Source organism: Marmota flaviventris, chromosome 3 (genome assembly GCF_047511675.1).
Source record: "Marmota flaviventris isolate mMarFla1 chromosome 3, mMarFla1.hap1, whole genome shotgun sequence".
Taxonomy (NCBI): domain Eukaryota; kingdom Metazoa; phylum Chordata; class Mammalia; order Rodentia; family Sciuridae; genus Marmota; species Marmota flaviventris.
The window spans coordinates 47263622-47280987 of NC_092500.1; the positions used below are offsets into that span (position 1 = coordinate 47263622).

At 32.1% G+C, this 17366-nt stretch overlaps 1 protein-coding gene across 5 annotated transcripts in view; it reads right to left on the reverse strand.

Moving 5' to 3' along the window:
• Window positions 1-17366, reverse strand: part of Cnot2 (CCR4-NOT transcription complex subunit 2) — a 100837-nt gene that overhangs the window by 18072 nt on the left and 65399 nt on the right. For 4 of the 5 annotated variants that reach the window (XM_071609681.1, XM_027923430.3, XM_027923461.3 and 1 more), the window contains 4 exons: window positions 14409-14475; window positions 4159-4306; window positions 3242-3424; window positions 876-955 (listed from right to left, as the gene is read on the reverse strand). In XM_071609681.1, coding sequence (XP_071465782.1) covers window positions 876-955; window positions 3242-3424; window positions 4159-4306; window positions 14409-14475 — 478 coding nt within the window. The remainder of the gene's footprint in view (window positions 1-875; window positions 956-3241; window positions 3425-4158; window positions 4307-14408; window positions 14476-17366) is intronic. The other variant, XM_071609684.1, reaches the window with a different exon arrangement.

The window sequence follows — 17366 nt, forward strand, 5'->3', positions numbered from 1 at the left end:
AAATTAAAAGCCCATAGCCACCAATAACATTTCCTTATTAAATTTTCTCTCATGCTTCCAATATATACACCATTTCACTATTGTTCTTTCACCTACTTCCTCCTTTTCTTTCACCTACTTCCTCCTTTACAAGTATTTCTCTCCCAGAAATCCAGCCCAATTTTGCTCCAATAATCATAACAACATCCTTTATTTCCTTTCTCAGGAAAGGGTCTGGAGGCAAGGGTGAAGAGAGTAAAACCTAAAGCAAAATAGCAACGCTGCTCCCTATTTGCTTCTGGCTGAAGCAGTTGATAAAAGAAATAAACCAACAGACTACAGGAACTTTTTGTCAAAATGAGAATTGGTTCTTCATGCAACTAAATTTTTGAATTATGTACATACAACTGGGCGAAAAATTCAAAAGGGTTAAACACCAAAATTAGTATTAAGAAAAGAATGGTAAGCGCTCCATATAATCGGAAAGGTTTTCTGTATCTCTATAATCAGAATATCATACCACCCAAACTAGTCTAGATTATTGTTTTCCTAGTGACAGGGCTGAGGACAGAAAAAGTTTTGTGAAGTAAAAAGAATTCTGAGGCATAAATATAGACTAAATTAATGTTTAGGCTCTTCCACTGTGTCAAGGAAATAATCCTGATGTTATAATACAAATCACTTGGTATTACCATGCCAAGTTAAAAAAAAAGTCTTTAACTATATCTCTCTACCATTTATTAAAGCCTATTCCTAATAATTTCTCACTAAATTAAATTCTACCACTTAACACAATAAGAAATTCTACAATATTTAAAGACCAGTATGTTGAATTGCTTTATATTTCAGAAATCTACTGTATTTTTTATAGGGTACTAGCTCCAGAATAAGCTTACCTGTTCCATTAAAAATGTTACTTGATAAGGAGTTATTCATTCCAAATGCCTGATTCCTGTTCATTCCAAATCCAGACATACTGGGTACATAGAAAATAATTTTAGATATACAGTAAGAATACTAACTTTGAGATGAAGAAAAACAAAAGTGTATACTTTTGGTCTCCTCATACAAACAACAATATGCTTCAAAATCAATACTGATTTTATCTTCTTGAGTTTAATCTTTATTTTTATTTAAAAGCTTCTCTAAAAGTCTTTTCATGAACAAGAGAGAACTAAAACATCTTAAACAGATTAATTTAAAAAAACAAACAATTTATGAATGAAACTTCAAGAAAACAGAGGCTAAAGGGTACCATTTTATGTCCCTCGTGAGCCAATTTACTGGACACTAAAAGTATTCCTAATCTCAAAAATATGCAGGTAGGTTTAAGACTATTCTTCCTGAAAACTTGTTTTACTTTACTTCCTTTACTGGTGAAACTTATTAATACTTATCATAATATATCCTCCCAACCAAAATATAAACTCATGGATAGAGTCCATGTCATATTCATCCTTGCATCCTCTGCCCTTTAGTGTTTATTAAGATATAACAGGCACTCAACAAATGTTTACTTGACCTGAATTAAATGATGCTTTTTAAAAACTGAATTGAGTGTTCTAAAACACATCATTTTTATCTAATAGTTTACTTTTCATCTATTTAATGGAAAGAATATCTCTCCATAGTACCAATTCCAAATTAATGTATGACTGGTATTTTGTAAATAATTACAAATGCCTCTATCCACCTACTTGTTATGCACAAGCCTAAGCATGACAAGAAAAAGCAAAAAAAAAAAAAAAAAAAGCAAAAAAAAAAAAAAAAGAAAGAAAGAAAAAAAAAAGAACAAAGCTGAACTCAGGGCAAGGCAAATTAAGAATGTCAACAAGAATTATTAATGCAGATTCTATAATGAAATTATATACCTTTGACATCAAATAATGATCTGACAAAAGACAGTTAGTATATCAATGTTGAGCAGGCTTAACTTGTTTTAAGCTGAGTTTTTTCCCTCCTAAATCTGTAAAACTACGGCCAAACAACTATTGATAAAATATGCAGCTAGAGAAACAGCACTCTAAAGAAGAGCAGGTAAATCAATGAAAATATTTGTTTAACATGTTAGAACTGCTGATGATATAGGTACCCTCAAACATGGAGTAAGTGTTCAAAGATGAGAACATTTTATAATAAATACAACTTATCAATAATAAAAATAAGCAGGGACTTAGAGATTCACTTTACATTGACAACTTATAACAGTATTTTTTTAAAAAAACAAAATGAAAATATATGGAAAGGCAAAAATTCATACATTCAATGAACAATATTACAAGAATGCAGAAAGATGTGATAAAGCCTAAGAAATATTATATGGTAAGGAAGCTATCAGATGAGAATTTTGATGACCCTTGACACATAATTTTTTTAAAAATTAAAGAGCAATAAAATTATAAAAGAAATACTATGAATCTACATAAAAGAACTGGAGCTTATGGGATGAAGAACAAACAGGAAATGTACTAATAACCTATTTTAATCCAGATACTACAAGTACTAGAAAGAAGAAAGCAAATTAATGGGCATAATGATAATACTTAGCTCAAGGTCCTACAGCACTCCCACAATCCCCCATTTAAAAAAAAAGTGTGTGTGCAATCAAGCTTAAATGATGTTTTTCAAGTCTTATATTTTAGATATAACTCATATAAATTACCCAAACAGCTTGAAAATACTAACAAAATAGTTCTCATTTGCACAGTATATGCAAATGGACAATGCAAAAAGGAGTGAAAAAACACAACTTTATGTTTTTGTTTCGAATCCCTAAACACAATACTATTTTTAAATACTCTTCACATAACCTTACAAGTCTTTGGTCAATAAGCCTCCAAAGTACAAAATGAATTTCACTGAGAATATATTTAACCAAAGCAAAGCAGTAATAGTCAAACATGTCTCTAGTCCTATTCACCAATCTGGAACTCTTACCACACAGGTGACCAACCTCAATTAATAAAGGTAGGACATATCAATAAAAATTTGCCTGGTGGCAACCCAAGAACAATCCTTTTCTAGCAGCAACAACAACAACAACAAAAAGATTTAATGAGCTTTCTAAAATCAAACTTAATTCAAAAGAATGTATCTTTAGTTTTACAATTGTGATATGTAACAGAATCTTTGCTCATAAATATATGATGAAACACACTTATGAGACAGAAGCCAAGACTCAAGAACAAAGCATTGAATATGAAAAGGAAAATCTGAAGATACCCAAAAAGACAATTATACACAGTATCAATAAACATCTTACCTGTTCACAGTAAAAGGCTGTCGAGAAGGCTGCTGCTTTGGCATACATATTATGCTTGGCGAGCTTCTGTTGGGGCTACCTAACCCTGAACTGCTCATGCTATTTGTCCTGCTAGGAATTCCAATGCCCTGACCAACCTGGGAGTGGTTCATCATATTCCTAGGATTCATAGGCAAAATACCCCTGAAAAAGAAGTCCATTATACTAAATAAGCTCTCTACAATCACTCATTAAAATTATCTATAAATAATCAATTGGTATAATCCTAGAATCTCAAATATACTTTCAAACTGTATTCCTACATTTTATTAAATCCTTTATTTTAGTCATTCTAGTTTTTTAAAAAGAAAAATTAAAGTAAACAAACCAATTTAAAAACGGGCAAATTATAGTGGAACTAAATAGGTGACATCTAAAATGAGAGAACTACTGGTGTGACTAGGATAAAAATTAAATGTATTTCACATATATTTAGAATAATTTTACTCCAAATTCCTGTCATTCTATCCTCTTCATACTAATATGCATAATCTGCATAATCTACATCCTCCTTTTCTTTTACTCACACTAAAGTAATAAATGTGTGGTGAGAGAGCAAGGATCAGAATTATCTGGGGAGTCATTTTAAATTGTACATCTTTGAGGAAGAGAGATATGACTTTTGAAAAAGCTCCCCAGGAAGAGATTAACCCTTGATATTCACCCACTGGACAACTAGTATGCTAGCTATAAAATAAAAACATCTTGCACTAATCAATCGGCAATGAAATAAAATGCGCCTAGGTATTTTTGTTTTCTTGGTGAAAGGCACTGAACCAGAAATTCAATCATCACCTTGTTAAAAAATTAAAAGCTTGCTTGCTCTACAAAGATACATTTTTTTTTTTGGAGAAATATTCTGGTCCACCAATAAATACCTGCTTGGAGATGGAGGCGTGTGAAGTGACATTGTTGGTACCCCTGTTGTTGGCGTGACGTGGCTCGGTAACTGAGTGCCTTGTGATAAGCTGCGATTTAACTGAGGGGTATTGTTGCTCATTCCCCTCATTGGAAGGCCTAGTGCACCTAATAAAAAAATTCAGAAGAAGGAAATTCATTGCCATCAGGAATGAAATTGTTATCCATCTTCTGGAGCTGGCAATTTAAAACATTTTAAAATGACCTAATGTAATATGCAAATTTTAAATGGATATATTCAATTTACTCCAAATGGACTGTGATTTTAACAAAAAATTCTAGTCTGAAATCTCATTTTGAATGAATATCATTTTCATATTTCTATCTTACAATAAACTATGTCTGTCAATGATTATGTTACAATATTATACTATGCTTGATCTTAGCCAAAAAGCCTAGAAGCAACAGAATGCTACAATATTATGAATGAATAGTTTTCAAATTTATTAAAGGCAAATTTGCAAAATTTGTACAGACAAATATACCTTTAAGAAATTTTGCAATCTTGTGTGTTTCTGTTTAAATTCACAACTGATGTACACAGAAAGACATCCACCCCCCCTTTGCAGAAGTAGGTTTAATTTTTATATGATCCTTTTAAAATGTATTTGAGAAATTTCTTTACTATTATACATCTCTCAGTATTACAATTGTTACAAACCCAACATAAAATGCCAACTGTTTAAAAAAAAAACCTGATAAAGACATAGCAACAAAAAATTTAAGACATTTAAAAAGATTTCGAAGTATAATGATTTTGTTCATCTAAGTCCTCCTCGGGTCAGATGTAGGGATGGTTATGTTCCATATATGTTATTTTTAAGATTAGTAAGGGTTTTACCATTGAGATATAAAATATATTTTTTTAAAAAATTAACCAATTTGGACAAATTTGTTTTAAAAATGTATTGACATTTATTGACTTTTTCAGATAACATGAAATTGTAAGTTATTTTCTTAATGATACAGAGTAATTATCATGGATAGCTAATGTTATATGTATATGTTTATTTTTTACCCTTTTATTCCTCAAAGTAAAGATGTACAGCTGTCATTTGTGTTGTCATTCTGCCTGAAAATGTTTCCTTTCCTTCATCATCCTTACCCATATTTTTAATGTTTTCTGTTTCTAGTCTGCTGAGGAATGGCACATTGATCAACTAAATGTATTGTAAGTTGGAAGTTAAGTGAAAGTAATAAGACAGAGGAAGAGCTAATTAGTAAGTAGGTGATGTTAGTGCTAGACATCCCCCACCCACCCACACACACACCTTACTGGTCTAATTTGGATCTAAAACTTCCAAAGACCTGAAGATTTTAAAAACTATGACCTCCAAATAAATACAGTTCTGTATATACCATGAATATTTTCTTTCAAACATCTTTATAAAATTTATTGGCATGACAATGTGTCACTTTCCCAGTCACATAAAGGGAACTGACTTGGTCACTGCATTTATTTTGTTTACTCTTAAATTTTGTGAACATGAGGATCCCATTAGCTATAGCCACTTTCTCTGAATATGGGATAAAATAAGGAAGTACAAGAGATTAAAAAATCAGCTAACTTAAGATCTTCTCTTCAAAAGAAATTGGTCATTTCCCTCTCTCCTCAAGCATATCAGTTTTCCTCCAGGCCCCCTAGGTGCTCCCATAACAGATAACCAAAATCACATTTTCCCATCACTCATTCAAACATTCATTTCTGAGTGCCTACTGCATTAGCTTCAGGTGATATAGCAGTGAAATAGAAAGAAAAGGCTCCTACCTAAGGGACCTGAAATCCCTATTCCCCAAACAGGCTGTCCTGTAGTCAGCCATAGCTGCAAATTTCCTATAGGAGGATGTTTCCCATAGTTAATGTTCTCTAAAAAAATACACCATTTTACATCCAGAAATGACCCTAGTACAATGTTGACATATTACAGATTCGGAATCTGAGGCTCAGATAAGTTAACTGACCTCCCCAAGGTGACACAAAGAACCAGGACAAGAAATTAGATCTCTTAACACCCAGTGTTCTTTAAATGGCAACACTATTGAGTGCTGAAGACAACTCTAATTTAACACTGATCTACTTATTCTACCTCAAAACTTGTTCCAAATTTCCATCTCTTGATATCTTCCCTTCATTTGCTTTCTCATTTTAATACCTGCCCATTTTTTCAAGTTTTCCTTTCCCTTTTCACTCTTTTCTACCCACTCATCATTAAAACACTTTCCAAAAATCTAGTAAATGTTTGGACCCTTTTTAACATAAAGAAACCCTACAAATGACTCATGGAGATTCATCCTCTTTAACTCTGTTTACACACATTCAATGCTGTATAATAAAAATTTATAATTTCAGAAATATTTTAGAGATTATCGATATTAGCAAAGATACTTCTGAAAAAGGAAAATACACAATTTAATTAAGAATTGGCATGCTTGAATTAATTCATAGTGCTAAGAGGGAAGGAAGACTATGAAATAAAGAAAATAAATATTATTGTTTCATTTCAGACCTCAAAATTCATGTTCTTCATAAAAAGTTAATAGATAAATTTCAAAGGTCTTAGTTTAGTTTTATTGAACTAGATATAAAAAGATCATTACAAACTGGATCATTAATTCCTGAATATTTAGTAATGGGGTTATTTTAAACTTAACTTAAAATTGTGTTGTACAATAAAGTATTAATAGCACCGAATAATGAACATACAATGATTTATATTTAGGCAATAAAATATACTAAGTCATTAATTTAATGAGTTACCCGAGTCAAACTATCAGCAGTGGATAGGCTGAAAGTAGGGGGAAATTTCATCTTTTACTAGAATAATTAACACAAAATCACTTCCAAAATATTAGCCCAAGAATACAGACCTAACAAAAGATTAAAAAAAAAGAATTAAAGAGATTAGACTGTAGGTTAAAACAACTACAACAGGGCTGGGGATGTGGCTCAAGCGGTAGGGCGCTCGCCTGGCATGGGTGCGACCCGGGTTGGATCCTCAGCACCACATACAAAGATGTTGTGTCTGCCGAAAACTAAAAAAAAATAAATAAATAAAGAAACATTGATACCGCCAAAAAAAAAAAAAAAAAAAAACCACAACTACAACAGAAAACACACACACACACCCATGATCATACATGAGTAAGTGGGAGGACAGCAAAATAAAAATTTATGGAGCACTTCATAACCAAACATACTACATACTACTACTTCATTTCTTTTCCTCCTCCTTCTTTTTTTTTTTTTTTTTTTGGTACCAGGGATTGAACCCAGGGGTACTTAACCACTGAGCAACATCCTCAGTCCTCTTGTCCTTCTTTTTAACAACCTACAGGAAAGGTATTTATCCTCTCCATTTTTAATTTATGATAAGGAATAAAAGAAAAAACAAAAAATCATTTAAATGGTTATAATACTACATTGATCTTTTTCTCTTAAAGGACTATAGGAACATATCCAAGTAGATTCCTACCTCTTATTTGGCCAGGTGCTAAGCAAAGAATTAATTAAATTTCTTATTGGTCATTTTTCAGAAACCCTAAAGAATATGACCTAATGAATTATTTTTGTTGTAACAACTGATTAATAGTGTATCTTTTTATACTTATGGCAAGATGTGCCATCCTGAATTCAATCTTTTGCTAGAGATAAACAATATTAATAATACAAGTTACAATAAAAACAATTCAATCATAGCAACCAAATCCCTCAAGATTTTTACTTAAATGAACGCTCCTGAATCTTTTTGGGGGGAGGGAGACGGAATCCTGAAAAAAGAAAGGGTAAAGTGTCCCCTTTTCCATTCTCAAAGTATCAAGCTTCCTATAGAAACTCAGTGTTACACTCACATTAAAAAAGGCCACCAACCCCAAAATGGTGCTTTCTCTCAATGTCTTCTTAACTCCAACCTCTCCTGCACTTAGCTGATTAATCTTCTCCATAAAAGTATTTCAATTTTGTAATTTCCTTCATTAAATTCAATGGATTCAGTAATAAAATAGACTTCAGAGTACAAACAACCAAATTACAGATGATGAACTCAAACCAGGCATTAAGTTACTTGCCCAAGCAATAAGGTATAAAAAGAATGCTCAGTTTTTTGACTTGTATTTCAATGCCCTTTTACAATCAATATCACTTTCCACTTTTTATAGCACTTGCTAATTTTTCCATTACCCAGGAATTTCCATGTCTAGGTCCCATCTCTACAAAATTATGATTTGGTTGGAGTCTGGATAATTCATGGGCAGTAAGATTTTAAAAAACTCCTCAAGTGTTTCTAAGTGCGGCCATGGTTGAAAACAATTATTCCATACAATTAAGTCCAATCACAGTTAAAATTCTCTCAGAACCAAAATATTTTTTCTTTAATCTTAACATTCTGCTATTTACATACTACAGATTTGATTTATAATCTTTCTCCTTTGCCTAGTTCTCCTCTTCAATACTGTCCCTATACCTTTACCATTCATTATCATTTTCCCACAAAGATTACTTTCCCTTCTCTTGTTCTGCAGAGATACAAAGGCCTATTTAAAAATAAATATATAAGTGCTATTACTCAGGTGTTTATTTTGTTCAGTGGGTTTGAGTACATGCAGGAGGGACTGCTAACTCAGATTCAGGGATAGAGTGGGTCAGATCAGAAGAGGGTTCCTACAGGAGATTGTTGTTTAATTAAATAATAAAAAAGGTTTTACCGTTCTACAGAATCTTTACCCGTGAAACAGCAATCTTACAAGTATATTCTGCACTTCCTCTCAATCTAAATTTCCCTTATAAATTTAAACACACTTACAAAGTAATTCAGGTCTCAAACTACAGAAATTATGCTTGATCCTCAAAATATCTCAAGTTTGACCAATTCTCAACACCTCTATTCCTAGTCCAAGTTACCCCTTCTTGCCCAGATTACTGTAGTACAGTAGCAGCCTGTTTCTTCCCCATTAAGCACACTTTCTGTACAGAAAAGAGATATTAAGAATGAAACTGCATATTAAAATCTTTGCCATTAAACTTAGAAAAATCCAAATTCTTTACCAAACATTTATAAGACTTTCTATGATCTGAAACCTGTTAATTCATTGATTTTTCTCTTAATTCATTACACTGGCCCTCTCACTCTTCCTTTACACATTAAATTCAGTCTTACATTCCTTTTTGTTTTGGTACCAGGGACTGAACCCAAGAGGTCTTAATCACTGAGCCACATTCCCAGTACTTTTCCTTTATATTTTTTACTTTGAGATAGGATATTGCTAAGTTGATTAGGGCCTTGCTAAATTGATGAGGCTGGCTTTGAATTTGTAATCCTCCTATCTCAGACTCCTGAGTTGCTGGGATTACAGGTGTGCACCACCATGCCTGGACATTTTTATATTCTTAGAATTATCATGTTTGCTGTTGCCTATATCTGAAAAGTTCTCATCTAAATTGTTCCAAGGACTACCCATCCCCAACTTTCAGGTTTCCATTCAAATAGTACCTTCTCAGAGATGCATTTGAATGCAACAAATTACTTCTATCCACTTACCCCATAAACCTGACTTAGTTGTTATGGTATTTACTACCAGAGTAACACAATTAGTTGCCTGCGTGTTTATCATCTGTCTCCATTAAAACGTAAGCACTATGAAAACAGGAACTTTGTTATTTGCCATATTCCTGGTGAGTTCTTAGAATAATATCATACTCAGAGTAGTTATTCAATAATACATGATTAACGAAAAAATCCTATCACACTATCTTCAGTAGAAGGTTCAGTAGGCTGTTGGCATCTGTGGATTTAACACTAGTAATTTCTACTATGTACAAATGGCCTTCTAGGATCTTGATAGTCAGGAAGCAGTATATAGCTTACAGGTTTCAAAGAATTTGCTGTTCTCAACTCATATTCATAGAGTTACTTTAAAAGTAATGCAATTCTAGCTCTACTGCTTATTATCTATATAACTTTGGGCCGGTTCCTTAACCTGTCAAGGAACTATGAAAATTTAATAAATTAACCTATAGCACTTAAATTTGCATTTGATACACATTAAATAACCAATAAATATTAGCTCTGTTTCTGTGGTTTTATTTTGGTAAAACAAACCTCTGGAAAGAAAGTCAACAAGTGTTCCTATGGTGAAGATAAAATGGTATCATGTAGTGGAATGACAGTTTTCAACAGAAAATAAATGTTTTATGTGGCAAAACTTTTTACACTATAGCCATGCTCTTGAATTTGGAAAGTAGCAAAGATCTTGAGATGAATCTCACAGAAAAGTGAAGATTGTACTTCTTGGTTGAAATCAATTTAACAGCCTACTAGGTTTCCCTTGCCTTCACAAAGTGGACCATTCCAAAATCTATCCCCTGCTACGGATATTGTTCCCACTGCTAAAACAATTAGAGTCTCCTCAAAGTCAATTTCAAACATGACCTCATGTGTAAATCCTTTCTTGATCATTGTCAAAGACAGATGATTACTCCTGCCTTTGAAATATCCAGAAAACTCCTAACTTCTTATTCCATTCTATAGTGAAACCATCTATGTACCTATACTTTTAAGATTATATGTGGAAACCATGTATCGCTCATCATGCATTCAACAAATATTTACTGAGTGCCTGTCATGTACAAAGTACAAAGGACAGGAAGGCAACAAAGACATGCAAAAGTAAATGCAGTAACACCACAGCTGTACGTACACTGTACAGTGATGGTGTGAAAGAGTGGTCTCTTCTATACCCATTTGCAGTATAATAGGACTCAGTAAGTATCTGTCAAACTCAATTCCTGCCTGTTTTGGAGTTTTCCTCTAACATTGTAGCTTACTGTGCTTTTCACCCCAAACTTTAAAATACTGTCCTAGCCTGAAAGGCTGTTATTAAATATTTTATATATACATGTCATACCTCCTTACTATAACATGTACTTGAAAGCAAGGCTTCCCAGAGCATTCAATACAAATTACTAAGTATTAAATGTCTGTTAAAGTGTCCTACAAAGTCCTAAAGCAACCAAAAATTGTCTTTTATTTATTTTACATTGTTAGCAGCATCACTTTTGAGCCACTCCACTTGTGCTCTAGTTCTCCATAAAGCAAGGAGCCTTCACAAAGGAGTTCTTAAAAAAAAGAAAGGTCAAAAGGATGTCTGTTGGAAGCATGAAATGATGCCACCATTCCCAACCCAAGAGTCCAGATTCCAGAAGGAAAGATGTATTTCTTCTCACAACTATTAAAGGTCTGGGTCCTTTTCAGGATTCAGATACAAATGCAGATAATGAATTCATCTAGATAGCTAGTTAACTCGGGTGACTATAAGACAATACACACATAAGGAAGCGTTCAATAAATGGTAGTTTCCTTTTTCTCTATTCCTACACTGTTCTAAATCCTATTCATAAATAAGAAAACATCAACTAAACCACTACAATTTCAATGTACTTAATTAACATTCAGGAGAAATGAATTCCTTGTCCCCTATTCATTCTAATCTAGTAGACAGTTTGGAGAGCACAGGGGTCTATAAGGCAGAGCTCAAATCTTATGTATAAACTCAAAGAAGACAAGTAGAGAACATTATGCAACTTAACACTATGTTTACTGGTTTCTACAGTTATCACCTGGTACACAAACCCTTGGATGCTAAGTCACTTACACATTTGGATACAATCATACCCACTAGGATCTAAGATTGTACAAACCAGTATTTTCAGTGTACCTAATGTGTTACACAATCCTTCTACTCAAATCTGGCAAAATGTAGGCTTCAATAGTTGTATACCCATTCCAAAAGGAACTCACTTTCTTGTTTTAAATTTATTATAAGTCTTAGTTCTAGAGAGGGTGTTCTTTCTTTTCCACTTCTCCCACCTCTTAATTATTCTAATATCAAGAACAACAGATTACTAGCAGACCTCATATTTGAATGGCACAAATCCCTATTGAACTTTGCCAATATGAATAGAGTTAATGATGGAATTCAATGGCAGTTGAGAAAAAGAGCTTTGAGTTATACCAACCTCAATGTACAAATACAATAAGTTGCCCTGAGAGTTACATTTCTAATCTATCCCACTTACGTTCCAATCTCTCCATCCTCCAAATTTTACCATTCTGACTTAGTTAAAACTATTAAAACTCTGACCTCCAAGTCCCACATGGTAGCTTGTGTTCTCCTGTCTGACGATGTGGGTGTTCCTATTACCTGCCAGTTATATGATCCATTTGGCTCTCTAGAGTCTCTGAACCTAAAAGAAACTGGCAACCCATGCTATCATTTTTTCACTAGTTACAGCTTCTAAAGGTGTAGCCTGGAAAATAACTGTATCCTGAATCAAAACAGTTCAGTTCCTATTAATCTAAGGTTCAATTTTTCAGTAGGTTAATACCTGAAATGTCAGTTTAAAAAAGTAAACTATGTATTCAAATTGCTTCACAGATATTATAAGAATATAGCCATTCAATATAATTACAGTCCAACAGAGAATACCTATCATATATGGTTTCTTTTAAAACACATTTTGTAAGAAAAATAAATTTGTTCACTAATTATTCTCTGTATATTATTAGGCAAGAAACACAATGATAACTTAAATTTGAATGTCAATGTCCATCATACCAATGATATTACTGTATTTCAAACCAAATCTATCCTATACCTTAGCCCAATTATAATTACACATCTATACATTAAAAAAAAAACTTAGATTTTTAAAAATCCAGACAGCTGATCACTGCCATTATCCTTTATAAAATCACCTCAGCTTCTCACTTATAAATTTTTCTCCATTCTATGTCTACTTTCTGCAATGATAAACCCTGGACTTTCAAAAGAAAAATTAGGTCTTCGCAGTTGTTCTAAATAAAATATAGTTTTAAAATAGCTACATATTTCTAGTGTAAGCCTTACAAGAAGGGTAAAAGCACAGGCTAAAAACAACACATTACTTGCTAATAATATTTCCTCAACACCTAGGCTAAACATTTGTGGATAAATAAGCCACATGTTTTTTACGTAATAAAAAGTTTTGTAAATGTTTTTGTTTAATTACAGGAAAACTGCTAAAATACATATAAAGAATTAATAAATTTTATTTACTACTCCTGTACTAGCAAAATTGTGTTTCAGAGCAAAAGAGGAAAGACACAAAAGATAGAAAAATAGATGGAAATAACCCTTGTATACAAAATAAGTTTTATCCTTCTACTAAACTAAAATCAATGTGAAGGGCAAAGTGATATAATGAGCTATTCTGATACCAATCAAAATGTTGCTTCCCATTATACCAGAAGAGCTCCAAATTAAACAATTAATTTTTATCTGAAGTGGGTTAAAGTAGTCACTAGATGTCTACTCCAGTTACTCAATTATTCTATGATCTTTGATGAGAATTTATAACACTTTTAACTCCCTCCCCCTTTCATTAACAGAGATGCTATTAACAGAAATGAGAAATCAACAGATCTTTGATACTAGAGATGATAAAATCTTATTACTATGTAACATTCTAAAAACTTGATTTGCAAAAATATGAAGATATTTTATAATTTGGAGTTTTATAAAAATTTTGTGATAGTAATAGCTAGCATTTATTGAGCACTTACTATGCGCCAGGCACTATGCTAAGCGCTTTTAAAGTATTAAATACTTCTAAAAAGAAGAATCTTATATAATGAAAAAAATGTGAGTCAAAAAATCTAGATTCTATAACCAGAGAGATCTAAAGCAAAAGAAGAAACACTGCTAAACCAAAACAAACAAACAAAAAAAATCATACACTGCTGCTAAGAAATAGGTTTACAATGACAGGCCGAAAAACACAAATGAAACAATCTTATCAAACCAACCAAACCAAAAAAAAAAAAAAAAAAAAAGAAAAGAAAAGAAAAAATCTTTTAACTTCCTCTAATTGAAAAATAGAATATCTACTTTTGTTTACCCAAAATTTCAACAATACTTTACAAAGGAACATCTAGATACAAAAGATATCAAAATAAATTTCAATCTATGCTATACATAAGTAATAACCAATTTAGAATGAGGCCTGAAATAATGAGGTTTTACTATATAGTAAAATAAAGAAAATTCTGAAAATTAAGAATTTTTCCTGCTAAGCCCTACAATAAACCCCAAAGGGCAGCATCCATTGTTTTTTATGTAGTAGTTATTTATTTTTCTCTTTAAATAAAGTATCCCAGAATAAATACAAAATTCTTACTTTGTTGCCCGTATAAACTTGCCCCAAACTGAGACAGCTGACCTGATGTAGATGGTGATGCCAGCATCTAGAAACAAATTAATTACATTAGAGCATAAAGAAAGAGCACAAAGCATTGCATTTATATTTTACAAATCTTGTATATCACACCATAAAAATCAGTCTAACGCACATTTCTCATTCTTCAAAACATAAATATGTAATCATGTTTCTTAAGAGATAATAACTAGATAAATCAAACAGCAACTGGAAATAATTTTTAATACAAATTTTCTAAAAATTATACTAACCTAAAACAGCATTACTGCTTCCCTTAAAAAAAAAAAGCTAACATATCTAACAAAAACACAAGGATAACATCTCAAAAAAAATCAGTTTTATAAATTTATAAGTGAGATGACTTGATTCCTAGATAATATTAAACAAATTCTAAATAGAAAAGTTTTCTATGTTGTAAGAATACTCCCTGGTTTTTACATACAATTAAATTATGTGTATCAAATTGGGAGAAAAACTGAACAACTACACATGAAGTCTTAAAAGTGGAGAGAAGATACAAGAGCAAAGAAACAAGTAAAAAGCATACAAAAAGACATGGTATATGATTTATATAATTTATTGGTAAATGATATGACTTTCATGGTACTTATACAATGCATTTATTGCACCAATATCTTTTTTTCCTAGTAGAATATAAATGAAGGTATAGCATATGAAACATTCATCTTTACATTTCTTCACAGACACAGCAATGTAGTAATACTATATATAGATACTTAAGCTGAGTAAATAAAAATGTACATATGTAAGTGTGTTTATGTATTTCCTGTTTCATATTAGACAACCATCAAAACACTTTCATTAAATAAGGTATGGGCTATGCCATCAAAAGGTTTATAATCCAGTGGGGAAAAAGAATGAGTTATACAAATTATATTCTAAGGCATGTGTGGCAATGCTATCAAGAAGTATAAAGAATCACTGGAGAAGGTAATTCTGCACAAGAGTGATATATCAGTAAAACTCTATAGGGGATAACATTTGATGAGGGTATAGATGAGGGGCCTACCAGGCCAAGGATATGCAGTGAGAATAAGGTCAGTGAGAAAACAATAAGAAATAGTGGTGGCTGGATAACAGGATAATTAGAAAAGGAGACAAAGCTCATCCAAATGGGGAATATAAGAATGGGAAAAATACAAGAAAATTGGGATCAGAGTGCAAACAGTCCTCATAAATGTTATACAAAGATGGTTACTAAGGATGACAATAAAGAGAAAAATAATATTAAGCAAGGAAATTACATGATCAAAATGAACTTTGGGAAGATAAATCCTAGAACAGAAACAGAAATGGAAACAGTGAGATATCAAACTAGAACAGCAGAGTAGGACTACAAACAAAATATTCAGACAGCAGAATTAATGGTACTTTACATCCTAAAAAGGTGGTGAGAGGAGACTCAAAAAAAAGAGAGAACTATCTACAGGGACTGCTGTGCTGTGGTTTCCAGGGAAGGAAAATTATGATGACATTGACCACAGTTAAGAAAACCCATTTAAACAATGAAGTTTATAATACACAGTTCATGTTATTTTCATATCAAAATACTTAAGCTGTTTTAATTATTCTAGATTAGCTCACAAAACTTTTTATGCAATAGTAGTTGTAAACTGGTAATGCACATCAGACTTTCCAGGGGCAGGGCTGAATTACATACCATTCCAAAAACAGCACTATTTATAATACAGGAATCAATTTTCTATTAAAGTATCAAACCTTATAAATATTTCTTCTCAAATCCAGAGGCTGTACAATCTAGACAATTACACTATCATGCAAACTATATATTTTTAATAACCAAATAGATCAAAATATGTGAGATCAAATTATTCTTAGGTGTTATAATTATTATCATAATATTAACTAGAAATATTAAGCATGTTAAAGATTCACTTCCAAATGCAAGAACAAGATTCAAAGGAGACACATAATATATAGCAAAGCTTTAGTTGGTGACACAGGAAAAAGATACATATAAAATGCTTAAAAATTATGCCTTTGTTATCATTATCAGCTATTAGGTTTCATATACAATGGTGAAAATGCATGACATAAAGTGAACATTTTCAAATGAACAACTTAAAACATTACTGTTTTCAAAAGTTTATGCCTACTGAATACTTAAACTTTAAAGAACATTTAGTCTACTTTCTCATGAAGGTTACAGATGCACAAATGTGTTAAAAGTGTGCCAAGAGATCAGCCCTCTCGGCATGGAAGGACAGAGGTAAGGAGTAAGGCGCAACATGAAGGTAGAGTAGTTGTGGTTCAGTTACTTGAGATCAAGAGTAGTAGGGTGACCCATTTACTGTAGTGCATAATATTAAATATCATTTTCTTTATTCTACTACATGAAGGTTTATAAACAGTACATTCCAGGAATATGAAAGTAGTTTAAAGAGTTTATAACCTTCAACACTTCCACATAGAATAAGTGATGATTAGCTATATAGATGTTAAAATTAGTGCCTTATAATGTGTCAAAAATGCAAAATCATAAAATCTATTCCTAATAGTATATATTTTTAGATGCTGAAAGTTTATTTCATGAAATAAATCAGTGCTAAAAATGGAGGAATCAAAGAATGTGAACAGAACAGGAATGCTATTGATGAAAGCAACAAAAATGCACAAGAAATGTACTCTGACAGAGCAATGATTACTGTTAACAGACATCAGAAAAATTATATTTATTTTTAAATGTTGAAATTTAATGATAAAAGGTGCATTTCTGACAAAAATACAAAACCTTAGGACAAGAGACATTACAATAGCTAATGCAGCATAAACAGAGAAAGCCCAGAGTTAGAGTTGGAGTTGGGGTTTGAATCCTAGTTCTGCCACTTAACCTATGAAACAGCTGAAGCTCAGTTTCCTTCCTATAAGATGAAATAA